Here is a 25,095-nt window from a genome sequence, read left to right on the forward strand (position 1 = left end):
CTTATCTTAATTCATCTAAACGTTTCGTTCAACATTTTTGTTATATACTTCTGTCCAGAAATAAATTCTATTTTAAAGATGACAATTGGACTACCATATAAAAATTGCAGATATATATTTTAAATCTCATTGACGATCAACATTATCTGCATGTGTGTCTAACAAATTGTTAAATATATCATTATTTACAACCGGAATATACAAATTTTATATAAGTCATTGTTTGTGCAGTTTACAACCGATTTAAGTGCATAAGAATGGTCGTGAGTTATAGAATATTTGCTGATCAGGTCGCTGACAAATGCTTAACAATTTTAGATTTCAAACAAAAATCAAGTCTACTGGATATTTATACATTTTAATGCATTTTTGAGAAATTGGCATTTATCATGCTTTCATAAACAATGCAATACATCTAAAATGCACTCGTGATATGTAGCTTGAAAAAAGAAACGTGTATTAATTTTGCTTTGATATATATTTTTTATTGACACAATGAGCTATATATCAATTCAAATGTGGAAAAAAATTTCATTTGCATTATCATCCATTTTCAAATATTACATATTATAGTAGAGGTTAATTAAGAACGATACGATTACAATGGCACGGATTATCTTAAACTTTACCGAAATATAACAATTACTCCAAATTTCCATAAACTTGCTCTTTATATTGACCTAATGCAATATAGACCGATGTTTATTCCCTAAATCGACGAAGCTCATTCCTGCCCTGTGTATTGCTTAGTTGTGCTTTTGCACGTTCTTGGCGTCCTGTCTGTAGTTAAATTAAGGTAGTGGACCCGTACTGAAAATCGGCAAATTACATATTATCCGTATGCGATTTCGGCATTCCTCGGTTTTTACGGAAAGTCATGTGCACGTTTAGTTATACTTAGGTCCGAAGAATGCCGAAATGCCGAATGAGATTACATAATCACACGAAAATTGCCGAGCGTTAATACATGCCCACTACCTTAAAGTAAATGACTGTATTTGTTCCTTACGTTTACTCCAAACGATTGTTCTGTTAATAGTGCCAAAGCCAAAGCCTAATCCACCGATGGAAGTTAGTTAGTTTTCATCATTTTATGTGAAAGGTAAATTTTAGGTTAGTATTAGGTGGCCACATACTGGCTGCCTCAGTTTATCCATTTAATGTCTTATTTTGTATTCTCGGCGTGTTTCTTATACATTGACTTTTTATAACGCCTTTAACCTTTAGCCTGCTGGCGGCAAGTGGTTTTGCCTTTGCGACAAGACCAGTGCATGATCATGATCTGCACTGTTTGCTATTCAGTCAGTATATTTTCAGTGAACACCCCTTTGAATAATAAGTGGTACTCCCCAAAGTGAATGATGGACCAGTCCATTTTAGAAGTATATGAGGGTAAAGGTTAAAATGTACCATGTTGCTTAGTGTCCTAAATGTTCGAAATGTTATATATTAAGCGTTGATGTTTGTCTGCGTTAATTATGTTTAATTCGCTTTGAATTTCTGCTGTTCACGTTTTATTACGAGGCCGAATGTCTAGTTCCTGGTGGAATGAGCAACTGGGGTGTAGTAAAATGGCAAATACTTTGAAAATATACAACAGAGCGATAAGAAACACATTCCAGATCATCAAACTACAAAGTGTTACGTATATTGCTTTTAAGAAAAACACCTTTCTGACTAGTATTTGTTTCAAGTATTCAATAGGTTTGATAGAGTTTTAAATATTCTCTTGTCTTAAAGGAACTGTCATCCAGATCGTTCGACAACAAAAGATTTTTTTTTCTTTTAATAGATCTATATGGAAATTAATGCTATATTTCTGAAGAAGGCTTTAAAACTTGATTACTGACAAACTATATGTTACGGAAACACATGACAATTTACTGTTTATACTACTTTTAACGATAAAAATCGAAAAGCGTTTGTAATGCTTTACTTTACTCCAGGTAAACTGTCTCGATTATAAATATCTATACTGTGAAATCATTTTTATTCGCGTAGGACGAATTTTCGCGTATTTCGCGCTAGGACCGATGCGCGAATTTAAGACCGCGCTGTTATTATTTTTTGATTATATTGTTTCCTTTTTAAAATTGAAAATGCGCGAATTAAAGTCCGCGCGAAACAGTCCTTCTTCACGTTTGCGCAAAATTTCATGCCAGCGAATTTAAATGATTTCACAGTATTTTGAAGTCATTATTCACTAATTCCGCTATAGCGTTATTGGTTACGACGAAGGTAAAATGTATTTATTGCCGCGGCGGTCCGGGGTTCGATTCCCGACGCGGTCTTTTTTTTTTTTTTTTTTTTTTTTTTTTTTGATTCGGAACTTTTGAAATATATAATGTTCATAATATGACCAAACTTCAATTTGAAAGAAAGCTCATTTTTAGCCAAATCTGGAGGTCAGTGCCTTTAAGTAAACTGCAAAACTATTTTACTGCCTACGTTTTTATTGTTTGCATTACTATATTTTCGTAATTCGTTATTCTTTGTTGCTCTAGAAATCAAATTTCTTTAGTCATCTTTCTTCGCGGCAGAGGAACAGAAATATTATATCTTAATTACTTAAATCATTTTAAACTTTTAACCATAGAATCAACCAATGATAACATAGCAGGTTTAAGCCATATTTATGGTGCTTATCTGGCTGTCCAAGGTCTATATACAGAGCCTACTGAATGTTACCTGTGAGTTTACCTTTTACCGTTTATATTATGTAAAGTGCAAACAATTGCAACGGGCATCAAAATTGAGTAAGGTTAGGGTTTTTTCCCTTAGATTATAAGCATGTACAGTATAAAGTAATAGAAATACACACAGTCTGTATTGAAGTGTCGGCAAAAGTACTTGAAGAGACAAATAATACACTGTTGATTAAAAACATTTCATTTTATTTTCATGACATTTAAGTTAATTTTGTGCTTTACTGTCGTCGCACGGACGAAATTATAGGTAGTATCTTGGCGACTTTCCAGCTTTTCAGGTAGAGTAAAACCCAGGATCCCATCAGGGAATTTGTTTTGTCACGGTCGCACCTGGGTAGAAACACCGACCTTCTGTACGCCAGCTGGATGGCTTCCTCACATGAAGAATTCTACGCCCTAAGTGAGGCTTGAACCAACATCGGTGAGGAGCAAGTGATATGAGGTCTGTAACCTTAAGAGGCCACTACCATTTAAGTTAAAGTCATAAATATAAAGGAACGCTATTCGGTACAAATATTGACAGATGAGAAGATGTAATGTGGTTTCGTTTTACTTGCAGAGTACGGAAGAGATTGAACATTCTACTGCATACACATATTGCCTTAATCACAGTCTGTGTCCTCAGCAGTTTGGATGCCATATGTGTCATAGGACAGGTCATCTGTGATATACTTATCATGTCAGGTGTGTATTTGAACATTATATTTTTTAAAACAGTCACATATTATATTTTATCACAGCATCATTATCTCTAAAGTATAATCATTTCAGTAGTCCCATTGATACAATTTAAAAAAAACCACAATTTGTTATCAATTCACTCATATATCACGAAACTTACTTCTTTCAAATAATTTGGTCAATCTTAAGCTGTACCTCAAAGACAAAATGTCAGAAAACATCATTTCATATGTCCGCTAATAGATTATCATGTATTGTATAGTACAGTAAATGGGCTAAATGTGTTCACAAATTCATTTCGTATAGATAATTTTTTTATTGTTTTAGAGTGAGATCAAAATGTGTCTCACTGAATGGTAAGTGTATGAAATGTATCTGTTGAATATCTAGAATCTAGTGTTAACGGGTTAAATATAGTGTTATTTTACACGTAAAACAAACAAATACGCTCATGTGCGAAGTAACGCACAATATCTTGACGTCACAATGTTAATGTTGGAAATCTTGTATAATTCATTGAGAATTATACGATTCTTTTACATTTTTCTACATCTGTACATCTATGTCATTATTGTAGCATCTGTTTCATATACATGTATATATATATGCACATCTTTGCTTTTACTGGAGCAAATGGTTCATTTATATATGTATATCTATGTTTTCATTGGAGCAAATGGTTCATTTATATAGGTACATCTGTGTCTTCATTAGAGCAAATGGTTCATTTATATATGTTTAACTATGTCTTCATTGGAGCAAATGGTTCATTTTTATATGTTCATCTATGTCTTCATTGGAGCAAATGTTTCATTTATATATGTACAATTATGTCTTAATTGGAGAAATGTTTCAATGATATATGTACAGCTATGTATTCATTGAAGCAAATGTTTCATTGTATATATGTACATTTATATCTTTACTAGATCAAATATTCTATGGTATATATATTCATTTATGCCGTTATTGGAGCAAATGTTTCATTGTTTATGTACATTTATATCTTAAATGGAGCAAATGTTATTGTATATATGTACATCTGTGTCTTTATTGGTTCTATGGTTTATGTATATCTATATCTTTATTGGAGCAAATGTTTTATGTTTGATATGTACATCTTTGAATGTGTCATGGCATATATATATAATTATCTATGCCTTTATCAGAGCAAAATGCTGTAATGTCGTTATTAATAGTTTGCAATTTAATGTTAGAAGGGTCGTGATCGAGCATGTACAAGACTCCCCATTCATGTTGTGAAGTTTTTTCTGTTTGACATCCTAATAGAACCCGGCTGTGAAAAGTTTGAGATACACACATGATAGTAGTAGACACCGTCGTTTATTTGACTGAAAAATTGTTGAAAAAGACGTTAAACCCAAACACACACGCACACATGCACACACACACTTTTGCCAAACACAACACGATGAAATATTTAACTGTGAAAATGTATTTCTATTGGAATAACTGATATTTCTTCTAGAGAAATTGTCTGACTTCGATAAATTACACGAACGAGCCAGTGACATTCTTGTCGACGTTCTGCCAGACTACTTCAACCACACAAATCACTCCGGCTGGAGCTTTGAAGAAATGATAGATCACATAGAGAAAAGTTTCCTTGGGGGAACTTCCAGTAGACATATTAGTCCACGTGATGTGCGAGAGAACTCAAGTGACGATAATACAGTTTCATTAATTACAAATGCACTTTTACAGGTAAATATTTATAAATAATTCTATAGTTCTAAAATAACCATGTCTATTTACAGTTATACATATTAGATGCTTTGGTCAGCTTTTTGTATAATTAGCATTTGTAAGAATTTTAAACTACACACCTTCTCAGTATGTGTTTACGCATTAAGATATGATAAGTTCTTTGAAAAGTTATGTTTATAGAACTTAACTAAACAGGAAGCAATATTTATATATATTTATTATTTCAAATATTTAAGACCACAAGAATGTTTACTTTAATTTAAAGTAAACAGAATGTTGCATTTCATTATAAAATGATAGACTGCCATGAACATGCTTTGCACGTCAGTTTTATTTCTGAAAAAAAATACTGCGAGATGTTTCGTCTTCAAATCAAACCACCAACAATTCTATACTAAGTATAGTTCACTAAATTAAATTTCATACGATATTAATCGAAATTAGATATACATGTACTTGAAATCCCACAGTGAACATTGAAGCTAAAGAAGAGCACAGTATTTACTCTATTCATTTGATAAGCTATATAGTACATTGCAACACATATATGAGCCGCGCCATGAGCAAACCAACATAGTGCGTTTGCGCAATCTGATCAGGATCAATGCTGTTCGCTTTCAAAGCCTATTACAGTTAGAGAAACCGTCAGCGAACAGCATGGATCTTGACCAGACTGAAAACACATGCATAACATATCATTTTAAGTCGTATTTCGGCTAACTTAAAATGCTCGATCCCTTGGAATTCGAGTCACCGACTTTCAACTATACATAAATCAGCCAACGTGCATTTTCTTTCGCAAAACACCGACAGCTTCAGTATGTAATATTTAATCCGTTTATTCACGCATCTTATTCAACAATAACACCATTTGTTTCTCAGTCTATTCTGTCAAGATCTGTGCGATCAGCAAGCTCTCCGAGCTCTGGGGATCCCTCACAAATGGCAGCGGGTGGAGGAGATCACGGCCATGGAGAGCACAGTCTAGCCTATGAATTCACCCACTCATTCCACATCGGTTCTATGGCTCTGTTATCGGCACTGCTGTTAGAGGTAATGTCTTAATTTGTGTAAAATGTTTACTCAAAAGATGCATATTTTCTGATAATTTTGAAATTTAAATCTAATTTATTTTAGACATATTACGCAGGATTAACTTTTGACTCCATTCTTTCTCTATTTCAGACTTTCTTGAAGATATTTGCGATGGGGAAACATTTTCTCAATCATAAATTAGAAGTAAGTGTTCAGGCACTGCAAAAGAAGTACTTTTACTCTATAAAAATGCACTGAAATTAAAGTACATTAAAATCTGATTAGGCAACAGTTACAAGAATTTTTGGAATATATATATTTTATACAACAATTAATGTAAATTCATATTATATAAGTTCATTAAGTGGCATATACATTTGATTTCCCAAAATATTAATCCTAAAGCGATGTATTTCTCTGTCGTTTAAACCTTGTAGAGGATCAAGAGATGTGCTGCAGAACTGATTTTGTTATATGTTATAATCTATAAAATTACTTGTATACAATCAAAACACTTTCAGATATTTGATGCTTTTGTTATAATGGTGTCTTGGTGCTTAGATGTAGCATTCTGGGAAGGTATCTGGGCAAGACCTGGTCAGGAAGGGGCAACTCTGCTTATTTTCATTTTGCCTTGGAGAGTTATAAGGATAGTAAACAGTAAGTATGTAAACAAACAGACAAAATATCCTGATACAAATTATGTTTGGTTTATTTGATAGCTGATAATGTCACCCACTTTCTGTCGCCCACGTTGATGTCTTGCAAATTTACCTTAAGCAATGACCCATTCTTCTTTTTGGTGTTGCATTAAAAACAGTAAAATCTTTTCTAACAAATAACTTAATATATCATGTCATAATGACAGATTTGCGGATTTCCAACATAGGATATGCATTTGGCAAGCCCCAGCTGGATTTGTTTTCTTACATTAATCCTTACCAGATTCATCCTATGTTTAGTTTTATGCCTCCCTTGCCTTTTAACATTTTGTTAAATATGAAATCAGTCTTTAAGTTTGTGTACTTGACTAAAGCTGAGTCTGCTATTATTTTACTTGTTTGCGTTCAAAGTTTTCAAACGATCTTCTTACAGATTGTATTAACCATTAAACAGCAGACTTTAAGTGCCGTGTGGCGACTGTAAAACGTCTCCCCTACATTAATTCGAAGTTTTTTAAACGCATTCATTTTGGTCCTTTGGAATCATGGATTTCATTCAATTTTACTATAATAAAATTCCACTTAACCGGTGCTAGGGAGCGTGAGGGGTGTTGCACATATGAATACTTGTTGTGAACAAACTCAGTTAAACCTATTATTTTGCTTGGTTGCGTTTTATGCTTGAAAAAGGTCTTCTTAAAATTTTTATTGTTAAATTTCCGGGTCTTTACGCATCACAGAGTCCTATCTACTGACTATGTGCAACATAATTCAGCTTAATCCGGCGCTAGGAGCAGGTAAATGAAACCGAGTCTGCTATAATTTCATTAGCTTTTGTTCTATGCTTCTGAGGATCTTCTATAGATATTTTTTTTTTATATACATATATAGTATAAAAGTTGTCTTTTTTGTAGGTTATTAAATATTGAATTGTTTTATTATCATTATAACTTCGAGTACAAAATTATATTTGAAAAAGCATTGCATACTTGCAAATGATAGTGTTTCATAATATTAACCTTTCATTGTTATAACATGATTTATTACACAATGTTTTCTTTTCTAACATTTACTTCTTGCATCAATTTTATAAGGTATAATGAGTTTGGCTTTAGCATGAACCGTCCATATTTTTGCCAATTATAGAAATATTTTGTAAAATGCTATATCCAAATTTGGACGCGTATCAGTATAAAATTTCACCTTTGAGTACACCAAAAATGAAAATAAACACCAAAAACAAACAATGGGAAAAGTGATCAGATTACTAATTAGTATTAATTGAATAAGAAATCAACTAAGTGAAGCAAATTAGTACAAAAAAAATATTTCGTTCACAAACATTTACCTTGGTAACATATAATTGTCTTAATGGAATAAATGTTAACCCATACATACACTTGCTTGGTGCTGCTGTTGGATTGTTGCCGGTGTAACAGATACTGACTACTGTTACAGTTCTGTAACTGATGATTTGTGCGATGTTTACCTGTTTAAACTCTTCAGCGGTGTTTTGCAAGGCAGTCCACCACGTGTACTTTATTTGCTTTTTTGTACATGTTGTCTAATGGTTTAATTTTGTTAATGTATTTTTGTGTAAGTACAATTTGTTTACTCTTCAATACATCCACTGTTAGAAGGTCTTGGCAGGCTGCGTTCTTTATACCTGGATGTTCCTATTGGATATTTTTGCTTTGTCTTTTTTTAAGTGCAGGATGACGTTCACGTACACGGTAATAGTGATCATAAATGTTTCAAATACTTTCTTTTTGATAATCTGATTATATAAGGAATCTGTGACACTGCGAATCATGTATCGCTCGTCTCTGTGGATTCGAATCAGTAGAATTAGTATTTTACATAGGATAACTTGTCAACTGGCTTGTTAAAAATAACTTCCGGTTCGACATCTTTATCTAAAGCTTTTTTAAGCCTACCATTCCAATACCCTATGATAAAATTCCGCTTGCAGCTTCACAAGGAACTGTAACGAACATAATAATTTTATTATTGTGGTTATGTTTGTGGCCACGTATTTAAAGTGGTAGCCGCGTGGTTTTCATTAACTGACACATAAGCATAGTGCAATAAAAAGTAACTATTAACCTGAGAAGCATTATGGTTACTTGCCTACATATTATTATGATGTCAAAATGTCTAATACGGATATAGTACATTACTTGGAGAACAAAATTTTAAAATAAAAAGGATGAAACTCTAAAGGTCGCCTGACACGACAAATAAAGCAAGAAAAATAGGTGAAGGTTCGGTTTGACTGACTGTATTTGTCACGGAAGTGGAAAGGTATGCTACCGTCAAATCTCTCTAAAGCCCTGGGTTGAGCAGAACTCAGCATTAACAACATGCTGCAAGTACTAAAATATAATTAAGAGACATCTGCAGATGTTTTAAGACGGTGGTATACATGAAACTGTCCATGACAGAGTGAAAAACGGCGTATGGTTCCCAGTGATAATAATGGACTTAACCTAAACGAGAAAATAATGGGTTTAAATAAAGGCTATATGTTATTTGAAAGAGGAACATAAGAGTGTCTAAATTCCATCCGTTTGTTAAGAAATATATTTTATGAAAACAGTTAACATATCTATATATGTTTTGCAGTGACAGAAGACATTTTTCATGTCACAGAAACTTCCTTTATATCGCCATTTGTTACGGACTGTCATCTGCACTGCACGCAAAACGCACAGTTGTGAATGTTTTCTCATAACTAATGTATCATTTTTCAGACATTTTGGGTAACATATTCATTTAGTATAAAGATATGTGTTTAAAAAAAGATAAGGAAATATATTTATTACGAAAAACAGATATGCTCTTATACTAGCCGTTTACATTTTAAACGTAAAGATGTTTAATAAGACAGTAGAAATGTTCTTTATTTATCTGCAAAGCGTATTAAAATTACTCTGTGTTGTATGTTTATTAACATTGACTTGTAACTTTAGGACTTGCTGAACCTAAAGAGTGAGGTTTTGTGCACCTTTATCCGGTTAAAACTATCCAGTAGACCGTTGCGGGTCGTATGTTCTCCGTGACGATTTGATAAAAGACGTTGTGTCTGAAATCATTCGGCCTCCACCTCTGATTCACGTGGGGAAGTTGGCAGTTACTTGCGGAGAACAGGTTTGTACTGGTACAGAATCCAAGAACACTGGTTAGGTTTACTGTAGGCCGTTACATAACTGAAATACTGTTGCAAAACGGCACTCCGAAACACAAATCAAACAAACAAATAAACAAGGTGGTGCTCTACTGTAATCCTTTAATTGTATCTTTTTTTGTCTTATGTTTTAATTTGTGCAAGTATTTGTGTGTAGCTGTTTATGACGTACAAATTCATACATACATTTCTACACGGTTTCAGTATGAGCTGCCATCTTTGCACGATTTATTTCTCTTGTTTCGGTTCAGTTCACTACTGTCGTAAATAATTTCAAATGAAAAGTTATTTGGTTGTTGTTCTAAAACAACGCTGAAGCTGTGGCTTGCAACATTTGACTACTGGTTCGTATCTTTTGAAAGATATTTCAATACGACCAACTTGCAAAAACTGACATCTAAGAACATTTGTGTCATTTCTATAAAATCTTCGTACACCTGCCATTTCAACTGTATAAAAATGTTGATTTTAGAACAAGACTAACACACATCCTTTGCAATTCAAAATTGAGCCATAGTGACCTTGACCAGAGTTTTGCAAAGCAAATTTCTAGAAAAAAGCATCTTCTGTGACAAAAACCTTCAAAACTTGAGGGATGTTTGTAGCTTTTTCAAAAAGGAATGCAAACTAGGAAACAAATCAAAACCTGACTATCTTGACTGCATCTGTCAGAAACTGTCAGGAAGTGTCACTGTATATAGCAAAAATGCTTGAAATATTTTACATATGAAGATTTCCATAGCTTATTTCTCCTTTTGCAAAAAAAAATGCCGCCATTGAAATTAAGAGGAAACAAGTCTTAGATCTTCAACTAATATAAAAAAATAAAAATATGAGCCGTGCCATGAGAAAACCAACATAGTGGGTTTGCGACCAGCATGGATCCAGACCAGCCTTTTAAAGCCTATTGGAATTGGAGAAACTGTTAGCGAACAGCATGGAGCCTGACCAGACTGCGCGGATGCGCAGGCTGGTCTGGATCCATGCTGGCCGCAAACCCACTATGTTGGTTTTCTCATGGCATGGCTCATATAATTTTCTCTTTTTAAATTCAACAAATATGCAACAGAGAAAAAGAGATGGAAAATGTTGTCAAAAATGCGAAACGTATCAAAAACGTTTTTTATGTTTGATGGGAATCATTAATTCTGGCCGACAAGTCAGTTAAATATAAAAATACAGTAAATGAGCTTTTGTTGTAATTTATCACTGAAAAAAATAACACGACATACAGGTCTTAAAACCTGTATATACGGAAAAAATATTTACGGTCAAATATCAACTTGTTATTATGGTGGCCGTTGACTGATTTATACAGTTTTGTGGAAAAAATAGTAGTTGTTTCGCTTTATGTCAGGAACTGGTCTAAAAATTATTAGCAGTTGTTCCTTTTTATACCTTTGCAAAATAGAAGGTCTGAGTGCAGCACTGACAGAACATATTCTTGTTTGTTTTGTACAGGAAACGGATAATAAAAGTATGAGCATGTCTTAAATACTGTCAACACAGACAACAGTACCTATGATAGCGTAGGCCGATATTTTAACAATTCGCACAATTCGCAAAGTATTTATATCAAGTCCATACTCATTGCTGTAATGAATAATTTTTCCATGGCGTATGTTACATCCTTTCATTGCATATTTATACATTTCATTGCCAGGCCTTACTAAGGATTTCATAGCTACATACTTGTTTAATAAAATTCTATCAGTTTCATATTATGCAGATAAATATGGACTATGTTATGTTTTAATTCATAGCCTTTTTTAATATAATAATTTTAAAATTTAAAATACGTTTTGACTTGACTTCGAGTAACTTGCCCCTCACCGATGTGTGTTCACATCGAGGTTTGTGTTTTACTCGGAACGTTGAATTTTTCATGGGAGGAAGCCATCCGGCGGTTCTACCCAAGTGCCCGTGATGAAATAATGCATGGAGGGGCATCCGGGGTCTTTATCCATTATCAAACTGAAAAGTCGCCATATGACCTAAATTGTATCGGTGTGATGTTAAACCGAACACAAACAAACCTTTGATATTCAGACAAGAAGTTTAGAAATGTAAAAGACATTTCAGAATTTAATTGATAACAAACTGGTATGAGTTCAGTTGTTTTTCTTCTTATTCCTGTAGTCAAGTGGACATCTTGCATGATCTTCAAGAAACAAACTTTGTCATATTATAACTTTCATATAAGTTGATTGGTTAAAAGCCTCTAGTAATTTTGGAAAATCCCATTTATCTGAAGTGATATTTCCTGGTAAAACCAGTCTCACATTTTCAAAGCTGATTAAATTTGTAATTGCAGTATCATCTAATCATTTTCAAAATATCATATAATAAAATTGCTTTTAACACCATGTAACAAAGTGATAAAATCCACATAAAGTAAGAAATTGCAATCATTTGAGTATAAAAGCAACCGACAAACTAGCATCGACATTTTGTTTAATTTCGGTTTTATCTTTTTATGTTGATGGATTGTTGCACAATTTTCAGGATGTCTTATTTATCATATAAGAAACATTGCTCTGTACTTTGAAAGAAAATAGCATAAAAACACATTTCGATCTGATATGCTTGTAAAAGTTTGAAAAAAAGTCATTAGTTTAGTTTATACTAATTTGTTTTAGGTCGATTGTGACGAAAGCTTCAAGCTTATTGGAACCACTCTCGAGTCCGCTTCCTGGAAAAGCCAGTACTGGTGTCTGATAAAAAGAATTTTACACGAAATCAAAAATGGCCTTAACATCAAAATTGATATCTCTAAAATTCAAAAGTTCTTGATACAACTAATGAATACATTTAATATGATGTATAACTTCTATTCGAATCGTTCATGATACGGACAGCAACATCAACATTTTTTTTAAATTTCAGGTTTTGTGCTTGTAATACAAGAAAAAGATTTAGTGCTTCTGAAGGTTGTCAAACAGAGACTCCGGTTTCAGTTAAGAAAAGACAAAGAATCTACTGCCAAACTTGATAAATACAGGGTAAGTATTTATATGTCTAACATTACTTAAACCTGAAAGTAGTCCGGATATTAATTATCCGCTACAATACATGTGCTTATGCTTTGTTCACAGGAATTTTTTAGGTAACTCTTTATCTCTTTTTACTGAAAACATGCATTTCAGTTAGCTGTAAATATTTAATGGTTATAAAAGCAAAACAGTGGATGTTTTACATTCTCCAATATTTCCACTCGCGCAATGGAGTAAGGCAAGGTTCGATTGCTGACGTAGCTTAATTTAACTTAATTACTGCTTCTCTCATTGCAACTGTTCTTTATGTGCCGATCTGACATAAAATCCAACTTACACCGTTGCAACTGTTTAATAGTCCACTGCATGCCAAAATCACACCAAAAGTAGGTCATTTCCACATAGTTTTATCGGAATTCATCATTAAAAGAAGACATGTAATACTGCAATTTGATTGACTTTATGTTTCCTTAAGAATAAGAAGATTGTTTAACTGCTGTTGAATATTCAATAATGTTCATTAAGATGCAAAATAAGTTTATCACCATCATGCATTGTTCAAACATGTCACTCAAACGAGACACACTGACATTAAGGGGATATTTAAAAGTAAGAAACACAACAAAAACTAATTTGATATGCCTTTTTATATCAATTTCCATATAGGACAATCAGGTAGGTTAAATGGTGTAATTAATGTCTTCATTTTGATTAATTATTGTTTCAAGCTAATTCAATTATGCCATTCAGTTTGATAAAATGGTCAAATGTAATATAGGTGTGTTCAGCGATTATTTGTGTATTGTTGCGGCTTTATACAGTCCACAATGACAATATTTTTGTCATCGCACTGCGCAACAGTTTGGGGGTTGTGTTAGTAACGCAAATCATAATCTTGCCGAATGTGTTGCTGAACGTTGTAACTGTGTTGATCTGAGTTAAAGATATCCAATGGCCATCTTTTTCATCAAATGTATAAAATCCTCATCAAATGTATTTAACTTTGTTAATTACTGAATATATAAATTAAGTTTGCATATAGAGCTACATTCATGATTTAATGTCATGCCTCAGCATTAAGAGGGTAGTACCAGGACTGGTCAGCCCGGTGTCAGTATAATGTGACTGGGTGGGGTACCATGTCACGTGTCTACGGCGTGATATTCCAGTGAGGCAGCACTATAAAGTTGGGCATTGTGCTCACTGCTACAAGAAGACACCATCGTTTATATGACTGAAAAATTGTAGAAAAAGACGTTAAACCCGAACACAACACACACACACACACACACACACACACAAACACATATTAATGTTATGCAGTAACAGTTGATTGTTAAAAACAGTTTTAGTGGTTGTACACACTTGTACTGTGTTTAACTGTACATGTATACAGTGTGTACTACATTTTTTGTATTTTGAACATAATGCATAGTACTGAAAATACACATAAACGTGTTTAGTTTATGTGTAAATACGCTGTATGAAGTAATTGTTCGTGTTTTATGTATGAAATTTGGATCAAATATACCTTTAACATTCTTATATTTCGAAAACTCTGTATTTCAGTATCGTCAATGGGAATTATTGAACGGTGTATGTGCCTTAGGTGTTTGAATGCCATGTCATCGGTTGACTGATTAGGTTATTTTACGTTAGTGAATATTTTCAGGAGAAATCATGAAAATGTCGAAAATTTTGGATTTATGAATACCAGATCAGTACTAAATAAACATCGAAAATCAATTATTTGCTAAACTTCCATCCCCTCCCTTACCCTATTTTTATGCTTCCCGACCATTTCAGTTTTAATTTAAAAATAAGCTTTGGAATATGACGGCCTTCAATAATACGCCACAGTGCAATTCCAAGCAAAGCGGCGTATGGTCCCCATTGAAAATAATGGATTAGACCTAAACGAGAAGACAATGTACGGAACTGAACAAAATTAGACTTAAAGAGTGGGGTCCATGGTTATGAAATGGTAATGAAGACTGTGTATCACAGAAATTGTCAAAAACCAAATTTAAAGGCGAAGTTTATTTGTTTTAAAAGTAAAAGCTGAACTGATTGATAATTTAGCACTTTTAATGGTCTAACTAGTTCTATATCCTTATTATTGCAGTTGGAAGTTCGACAACTACAAGGTCTTTGCCGAAAACACGGAGCGGATGAAAATGCAATACAAGCTTGCTGCCCTACAGGTAAATGATCATGTTGACATTCAACACATAGACAATAAACCAAAAATATTTGTAAACAAATAATACATAAAGACCTCATTAACAGTATCATCAGATACACATATGTATCATAGAAATGTGATCAATTACTCTCCACAACTATTTCCTATGTGATACTTTTGTTTATAATCCATTCAAGTTGGTGATAAATAATGACAGCGATTATGAACATATTAGAAGTTAACCACAGCAAAAAGGAAACACAGTTTTATTTTTAGAAGCAAACAGAAAGAAAGATAGAAATTCGGCCGATTTTAACCGCAACTAAATACTTTGAAATATCACTCCAACTCAAAGGTGAACCATATTCTAATAGCAATCTGCTTCCTAGAACCGTCCTCCGTTTCCGAAATATTTGTTATTTATTGTTTATCATGTTTATAGAATAACAATTAAGCCATATAATATGTTTCAGCTAAATCAATTGAAATGTGACAATGTGTTAAGAGATAGTATGACGTCGCGATAGTTTTAGATGTATACAACTACTGACACTACAGCTCAATTATTTCCCTGCAAAATTAACAATTTACTGGGTTATTATACAATATTGTAATATAATTTAAAAAAATATATGTAATCTGCCACACGGTTTACCAAAAAGGGTTTGCAAAATAATGAGCAGTATAATATCAATTCAAGTGAAAATGTATCTAAAGATCACAGGTAATGAAAATTACTTGCAAACTATATAATTGTTTTAGTATATGATAAAATACAACTAAACGAGCTATTTTATAGACTGAGAATTATTATCAATTTGAGAAAAAATGTCCAATCTCACATGTGTAAGGTTACAGGATCATAATATGTAGACTGTATCCAGGAGGCAAGACGAGTTTTTCAGAGGCATCCCATTATTGCGGGTTTTATATATGAGCCGTGCCATGACAAAACCAACATAGTGGGTGTGCGACCAGCATGGATCCAGACCAGCCTGCGCATCCGCGCAGTCTGGTCAGGCTCCATGCTGTTCGCTTTTAAAGCCTATTGGAATTGGAGAAACTGTTAGCGAACAGCATGGATCCTGACCAGACTGCGCGGATGCGCAGGCTGGTCTGGATCCATGCTGGTCGCAAAGCCACTATGTTGGTTTTCCCATGGCACGGCTTATATATTGTTATATGAAGACAGTTAACTAAAACGTTAGGCCTTTGCCACACCTTACTTCTGCAATATCACTATTCAAATCAGTTTATGATTATGATCCTGTTACCTTACTGCCAGTCCGTTACTTTGGACCACAGCATTTAACAATGACGACTGAAAACTCCATAAGTAATTTGTTTTAAGGAGACACATGTTCCATCTGCGAAATTGTGTCCCCAGTGAAGGGTTTACGTAAGTAGTTCGGACATTTTTTCTCAAATTGATAATAATTCTCAAGCTATAAAATAGCTCGTTATTAGTGTTTGTTAATCACAACTAAACAAAATAGTGAAATAGTTATATCAATTTTATTTCCAAAATAGGTAGGCGGAGAAGAAGCAGTTTATTTCAGAGCTTAACAAGCTTAGCATCAGTTGCTCTTGTTAGTGCTATGGGATCTTCTCCAAAATTGGAACCAGATAACGTGTCATCTAGTGAATCGGAAGACGAGTTGGACAAAGAATTAAAGGAAATCCCACGTACAGATTCTACAGGGAGTGACATGAGTGTAAAATTCGTTCTATCTCCGGAGCCTGAAGATGTCGAATTTGAAATAAAAGTTCAGGGAGAGCAAAATGAAGCATTTACGTTTGATGAAAAAGAGATACAAAAGTATAACAAGAGCGAAGAAGGAAACAAAAAACCTGAGGTATTTATATATACGTTTACAGTAAATGCTGATTCACGTTCATCAATTCATGTTTGTTTTAACAGTTAATTTGAGCTGTGTCTTGCTGGTAAATGTCATTATTAATACAGAAGGAAGTGCTCTAGTGCCGTTGATATAAATATGGAAACTGCTTACATATAGGTTCTGCATATGAACAAGATGCATGTATCAAAATGAAAACATACTGTCAACGTTGACACTATGAGAAAGAGCATTCGTACTCGGCTTTAAAAAAGTATGAGACTGCTTCAATTTTTATTTGTTTACTGCCATTTCATAACATTATAACACATTCTTAAAGGACAAGAAATGATTATTCTGAAAATAGAAATTATAGGTTTAGAAACTGTCAAAAATCCGTTCTTTTTTTTCGAATTTCAGGGTTTGATAACAAAGTTGTAATAATCCTGCACAATGTATCAACGCTGGAGAAAGTACTTTTGTTTGGCAATACTAACAGGAACAGAAGTTAAGCCACTTTGAGTTAGGCTGCATTGACAAGTGTCGAACAATCGTATACAAATCATCCATAGACTTTTGTAATTGATAACATACCATACAGGAGGGAGAATACAAATTTGCCAAAGTCCAAACTACGGGGCGTTGGTAGCTTCGGCAAATGCTGTGTGTCAAACACCTTATTGATAGGAATTTTAAGTTCATCACTCAAAAGAAGCAGTGATTGCACGAGTTATGACCCTTTGTATTTAGACCAATTATGAAGGACCTTTTCTAAACGGGACACACATATCCTGTTGAAATATGTTTGATTCATATATTTTGCTGTTTATTTTACTTGCTGTGTAGAATTTTCAGAAAAGATATATCATATTTAGTGCATGTCAATTTGTGGGAATATGGGCCGCCGTGAGAAAATTATTGAGAAATATAGAGACCTATCCCACATTGTAGATTGAAGTGAGTTATTGTAATTTCCCATGTATCTCTTTCCAGACACGCGACTGGAAAAAATTGTGACGTCATAAATATGGCGGCTTAAGAAAAAATGAAAAAACGTAGGCTGCTGAATAATTACAGGTGACAACGTCTTTGAAAACTATGTTATGATTGCAAAATTGATATATTTAGTGAAGGTAATGTTTATTCTAGCAGATAAAACACTTTTATGGAAAAGGATGGAATTAATATGTTTAAAATGAAAAACAAATATCCATAAATATAAAAAAAATGACGAAAACGACTGAATAACGATATTAAGTGAGCAAATGTCTGTTTAATGGCGCAGTATGTTCGATTTAAAATAGAAATAGTCTGATAATCTATCACTACAATAGTCGATTAGCATAATTATATGTATCTATATATCCTTGTTATCTGTATCAGTGTGTCAGTTCAGCTTAATGCCCCGACACTATGGTCAGAACTCAAAATCAATAGAAAAAATACCTGTTACAATTTTAAGAATGCTTTTTCTAATGCATTTACAGCTTGTTGTAAACTATTTTGTAGTGCAAATTCTCCTATTGAAATTGATAAATCCAATCAATTAATACATACTTCCCAGTAAAACTAAGTTAAAGACATCTACGAAAGGAATCATCAGAAGATTTCTCTAAGAATGTTTTTGTCCAGCATACTAGTGGTCTATGATGTCATCGTCGTTTAGCGCTACAGTATATTTATGTTTTGCAGAAGAAAATTTATAATACCAAAAACTACACCTTGAGTCCTTTCAGTGAACAGGATTTGGTCACTTATCACATCCCTTCATTTGTATTTTCAAGCAAAGTTCGCATATATGATCAGCAATATTATTTTCGATTCCTTAATTGCATATACAATTAGATTATGCTCGTTTCATAGATAATCTAACCTCTAATACATGTACATGTACCACTTCTAATTTATTAAATCGTATAACTTCATGTCGAACTGATATTTACCTCATGTAAAAAAAATATTGCGACAAAGTATATGCAGATTCTGAAAAAAAAAACCTTCCCAGAAAAATTAAAATCCAGCAATTACAGGGTGTGCTTTCCGTCGTTTCATATGATTCCTTTACTCTTTATACCTATTTACCAAATAATCCAATGAATTACAAAATAACTGCTTTCATTAAACGCCTTTTCGTGTGTATTTAATTTCAGTTAAGCCTTTTTCTGCTTGTAACATTGCTAAAAATAAGTTCCATGTGAACGTGTGAGGCAGATTGTCAAAGCATCTCCGTATTAAACGGTGTCCGGTAAGGGAATGCAGTTTTTCGAGAGATAATAAGTAATCCATGAGAACTACTTCCACCTAGCTTGTCGTATGATTTAGAAAACGTTAAACATAGTTATATGTGGCTACTATATGAAAAATAATTCACGCATTCTTGATGAAGTTTTCAAATACAAACAGTCAGTTGTTGCTCGAATAACTGACATTTTTTTATGTCAGGGAGGTGTAGTTATTTAATGAAACTAACAGTTCAAAGACTACAATACTGCATCGCTTGGGATTGATATATCTCCATATCTTAAACTGATTTACACTTTCAAGTTTATTTACTGGAGTTTTTCTCTATTCAGATGGGGATGTTCCCATACAATCTTCTGCAAGTATATCAGCTTAGATAATACTTATCAGATAGTATTTGTACAATAGCTATACTGTGTTTGGTTATCGACTTAAATACATGAAACTGTTCAAGTAGTGTCCCATGCATCTGTTTCGTTCAGTATGATTAATGCGACTGTTACAGACTGAGCAATCAGCTGGTTGTCCTGTGTCGAAACAAGTTTTATATAAATACACTTTCCTAACTTTATTAATCTTCATAATTGCAAGAGCGACTTTCAAGAATTCAATGAACGTTATCAATATGTCCTTTTGCAGATATACTCCTATTATCAAGTGCAAGAATATTCTACTAAATTTCACGATTGTAATTCAGACTTATGTGGGTTATTTTTTTTTTAAGTTTAATAGCAATTTAAAAACGCTTCGATTACTAAGTGCATCAAAACAGTAGTTATTTATCAATTTTAATGAAAATTTTCACAAATGATGAAATGTTTTATCATATGCGGTTCTGACCCTCTTATTTGGAGATATGTTGCATATTCGGTGTTCATTCTTTTGTCAGCTTGATGCTACACTTTCCTCTTTGATCGTGACCAACGAAAGAGGTGGACCACGCCATGACTGGTAGTTCTTAAAGGCCATTGGGACTGAGTTGCTTTGATATTTTTCTACTTTCCTGATTTGTCGGATCCTTAATAATGTTCTGCTGGTATTCTGCTTTCTGTAACGGCATGGAGAACATGCGCAAATGATTTGTTAAAAGCTTTAAAAAGATTCCTTGAATGTATAGAACGCAAATAATCAAGATAATAGAAGACTTGGTTTGACTAAGTTTGTTCCTGAGAGGTTTAGAAAGGTGAAAAATAATCTCATGCCCTTTAGCACCAGCTTAAGCCGAATTATATTATAATGATATTTAACGAACTTCATAATGCTAAAGGACCAGAGGCTATTTACGTATTTAATGTAAATATTTACTCGATCATTTTTTTGTGTTTCAATTAATAGTGTGCCCTCAGTCTGAATAAGACACACAGCAGTTCGGGGATTAAGTTTACGTATAATGTTCTATAACATTGGAATATGGTGGAGATATAGAGTGTGAGCATTATTGCCAAACTACTGTTTAAGCACACCAGCATTGTTTTGCAACTGACCGTTCCAAGGCTTTGCCGCACTACGTTCCTTTATTTTACGTTTTAAGCTTTCTGTCTATTGGCTTTACTTAGTTCATGTATTTATCATGTTCTTACCTATACATGCATTGCTGCAGAGTTTTACGGTTCAAAGATGCGTTGCATTAACATGAATCAGAGTTTATCACAAATCGGATCTGTTGAAAAATATTTTCAGTTTCAGAGAAAGAATGATGAAAGAAAGAAAATGAAATGAATATCCCATGCCCCCCTCCTCCTACAATTAGCTAAACATAATTACGGAAAGCCCATAATAAACGTTTAAATGCTGGTTTGATAAATAATATTGTTTATAGATACTTTTGTTATCGCGGAGCTGAAGACGAATTAAGTAAAACGCTTTCAGTGTTGATGTCAAGTTTGAATGCATATGATTAACCAGTAATTCTGAGTAATTTAGTCGACTATTATGAATCTAACTTCAAGAAAATATCTGTTAAATTTCCACCGGCATAGTCGTCTTGTTCGTACTTAAATCTTGTTTAAATAAATTGCAAACAATGCATGTAATATGCACATGTTCTAATAATAACAGCATAGACAATTACTTGTGCCGACATTGATTTGTATTGCATTTTCGACAAAATCCTTTCCTTCTACATGTAGGTACTGATTAAAACCAGATATTAATAACGTATTTTCTCTTATTGTATGTTATATTTCTTGTAACGTTTGGAAATAATCTTATTTAAGATTCAACGCCATAAGATTAGTCGAAAATATTTTATTTCAAGAGGTAGAAGCGATATGTAAAAATGCATTGTAAATTAGGTGGGTGGGGTACAAAATAAACAACTAAAATAACTTAAATATACTTTCTACTGAGAAAGTGCAAAAATAATATATTTGATATGTCCAACTGCCTTGTTTAATAACATCATATTCGATAATATAAGCAATTTTACATATATTTTCAATCATTATTCAGCAGTATTATTTTCGTAAACGGTCGCCATATTGATGACGTCATTTCCGGATCCAGTCGCGGTCCCCAGAAGAGATACATACATATTATTTTTGTCTTGGACCAAGGAATAATTTGGTGTATCTGGCTATATTTCTCAACTACTTTCGAGCGGGATTACGAATGGCCATGGACTATGACTTCATTTTGTGCTACTTGTAATTTCATGTTTTATTTTTCCTAATCTCAGTCACATGAACTTTGCAAAAAGAATCTGTTCTTTTCTGAATAAAAATTATGTGAAAGGTAATTAAGGTTTAGTAGTATATCATAACATAACAGAAATTATTAGTAAACGAACAACATCTTGACAAACAACTTATCTGTTCAATACATGTTTTACTGTTCTGTCCCATAGAGTTGTCCCCCTTTAAAAAGAATACCATTTGTAAAGAAATAGATGTAAACAATTGTCAAAAAACGATGTTTTACCTAGTTATCTAAGTTTAAGCACTGGTACATTGTTGCAAATGCATCAAAACGAAGACATGTAACAGCTTTTCAAAAAATGGTGAGTTTTTAAAGGTGCTGAACTGTCCAGAAGTGTTGCCCCTCCATGCAGTCCCTTTCCGGAATTCAATACATATATGAGTAAATTGACAATGGTTTTTTAGAATAATATACATGTTTTATATGCTGTTTAATTTTCATGTAAAACAATGCTTTTTTTCTATGATTTGGCGATGTTCAAACTTTTTTTCCGAAACATGGACCTAAATCTTAAACAAGTTTTCAAAATTTGAATTGAATCTTTTATTCGAGTGGAGATGTTTAGATATGAACGTTACGTTATATAAACCTTTAAGTAAATTTCATTTTAATTTATTCTAAACATTATGGTTAAGGGTAATAACCTAAGACGGAAACAATCACACAAGGAACTAATCATGGGTTCAGAGGTGAACAAAATTAAAACCCTGTCATTTAATTATAAAGAGTGTATGTCAATCAATGTGAAATTACTATTCATAGTACAAAATTTATTATTAAAAGTTATGTTTGTTACGGTGATTAATCTCTTTCAATATAGTTTAGCTGTCAAAATATACACAATTAAGTCAAAGTTAAATTAATTAGGAATACTAATGTATACATGATTGAATGTAACCATGATAATTAATGTATTATACATTAGATCTAAATGAATTTAAGTGTTTGTTCACAGCCTTGTAATATTTTAAAAGTCAGCAGTGCTCGTATTCATTAACATCTCAAGACTTAGCTAAACAGGGGCAATGCAGATCAACGGATCGCGGGGTCATGATTCCGATCCCCCGGACGAGGCGTATGTTCTCCATATCGACTGATAAAAGACGTTATGTCTGAAACCGTTCGTCCTCCACATTTAATTCAAGTGAGCAAATTGCCAGTTGCTTGAGGAAATCAGGTAAGTACTGGTACAAAATCCAATAAAACTGGTTAGGTGAACTGCCCGCCGTTACATAATTAAAATACTGTTGGAAAACGGGGCTTAACCCAAAACAAACAAACAAAAGAAACACATTCAAACTGAAAACGCCAAATACTCAATATGCCATTTATGCAGCTACAGAATTCCCATCCATAATGTGTGCACTATATGTGCTAATTTTTCAATGGCAGAGCCATAAGAATATTAAGAATTTTTAAGTATTAGACAAAGTGTCAGACTTTAAACGTTGATAACTCTATGGACCCAGGAGGAAAAAATGGAACTGATACATGTCATCAACATCTCCAACACAACCTGAATAATTTCTGAAAAACAGTATTTACTAAGAGAAAGTAAATCGTATGAAATATTTATCGTTGCAAAGTGTTATGAACTTTAACTTATAAGTATTATTAACTTTGTATTTCAAAGAAGGGAAAGAGAAAAATAATATAAAATATCTGTTGCTGGATATCCAAAACAATATCATAATTTAATAAGACTTTGATCACAATCGACCGGCAAGGGTATATTAGTGGAGAAGGTTGCAGGCCGTCCGGGTATAATTCAAGACAAGTTGCTCTGTCTGAATAGGTCTACTGACCATTCGCAAACCACAGTGATAACTTAGTCACATAAAATATTTGTGGATCTCAAGAGAGCGGTGATAAATAGCGAGTGATTTGAATTCGAGAGCGAATGCCGTTAGTCATTTTGAAACTAAATATAAACCTACTGTTGTTTGCTCTAAAACATGTGGAAAGGAGGTACTTTTCAAAGCCAAGCTACACTGTTCCTTTCTCTGTCAATGTTAGTCTATGACATGTATAACTAGTGTTAACTATACGAAAAAAAACTGAAGGCACCACTGTTTCGAAGCAAGAAGACAATGCGGTAATTTTTTCATACGAAGAACTCCTAAACAGGGACAAGGGATTTTATGAATTTCACATATATTTAAATAACTTGTAATCCGTTTCAAATGATAAGTCAAATATACGTATGTCTAATTAAAGAAAAGTAAAGCGCAACGATTTCGCTGATATACCAAGAAGCTTATATATTCTGATGATAAATTGATATTTAGTTTTGCCAAATATTTCCTGTACTTGTAACACAAGAGGAAGTATATGAAAATGATCACGCAGTAAAGAGCCCTTTAAACAAAACTGACCTGACGAAATGAAGGAAATTACTTTGCTATATCTCGCAGAGTGTAGTGTGTTTAAATAAGGAAAATAGTTTTTTATTTGGTAAGGAAACTTACATGAGACTACTAAGTATTTCAAATTGTAAAGTTGTAGACTTTTTTATGCCTAAGAGAGCGGAAATCTATTTGATTATTTTTTTACACATATACAATGACACCTATCTTTCAACAATCGTGGATATAACCAACCGACTACGATCGTTTGCAAGGACTTCCCGGACTAAAGACTAAAGCACGATAAACATTTAAGCTAAAATAACGTTGTATGTTGATGTCTAGATGTATTTCAAATCCATAGGTTGTCCTGCTGAACATTGTTCCTACCATTAATATTACCAACTCCTTAGGCGGTGTAATACAAAAATTCAAAGCATGTGGTTACTAATGTTTGACAAAAACAACATTGATTTGCAAGCACTAATACTATTGCATATACTGCGTGTTTTGAAGCTGTAACAAGCATAATTCGGTTTGCAGCAGATGTTATCGTTCTAAAATGCAGTGCTGTTTTGACTGAGTCATAAACACCAAATATTCGCCTCAGAGCTGTCATTAAAATGTTTGCAACATTGTCTTAGTAACAAGTTATGTATAAAAAACAATAATTAATTTTAATACTTGTCATAATACTCTAATTTATGCTTGTTTTAAGTATTCAATATCAAAAGTTAAATTGTGCTTTGTTAAAGAACTATTTAACAATCAAATTTTTATAGCGAATATTTGAAT

The 25,095-nt window shown here is 33.2% G+C and overlaps 1 protein-coding gene across 2 annotated transcripts in view; it reads left to right on the forward strand.

Moving 5' to 3' along the window:
• LOC123537489 (uncharacterized) overlaps window positions 1-18,377 on the forward strand; it is a 35,954-nt gene extending 17,577 nt beyond the window's left edge. For both annotated transcript variants that reach the window (XM_045321224.2, XM_045321223.2), the window contains exons 2-10: window positions 3,268-3,392; window positions 4,879-5,114; window positions 6,000-6,170; window positions 6,303-6,356; window positions 6,674-6,812; window positions 12,888-13,003; window positions 15,120-15,198; window positions 16,710-17,035; window positions 17,438-18,377. In XM_045321224.2, the coding sequence (XP_045177159.2) occupies window positions 3,268-3,392; window positions 4,879-5,114; window positions 6,000-6,170; window positions 6,303-6,356; window positions 6,674-6,812; window positions 12,888-13,003; window positions 15,120-15,198; window positions 16,710-17,035; window positions 17,438-17,458 (1,267 nt within the window). In that variant the 3' untranslated portion in view covers window positions 17,459-18,377. The remainder of the gene's footprint in view (window positions 1-3,267; window positions 3,393-4,878; window positions 5,115-5,999; window positions 6,171-6,302; window positions 6,357-6,673; window positions 6,813-12,887; window positions 13,004-15,119; window positions 15,199-16,709; window positions 17,036-17,437) is intronic.
• The last annotated feature ends 6,718 nt before the right edge of the window (window positions 18,378-25,095 follow it).

Source organism: Mercenaria mercenaria, chromosome 17 (genome assembly GCF_021730395.1).
Source record: "Mercenaria mercenaria strain notata chromosome 17, MADL_Memer_1, whole genome shotgun sequence".
NCBI lineage: Eukaryota > Metazoa > Mollusca > Bivalvia > Venerida > Veneridae > Mercenaria > Mercenaria mercenaria.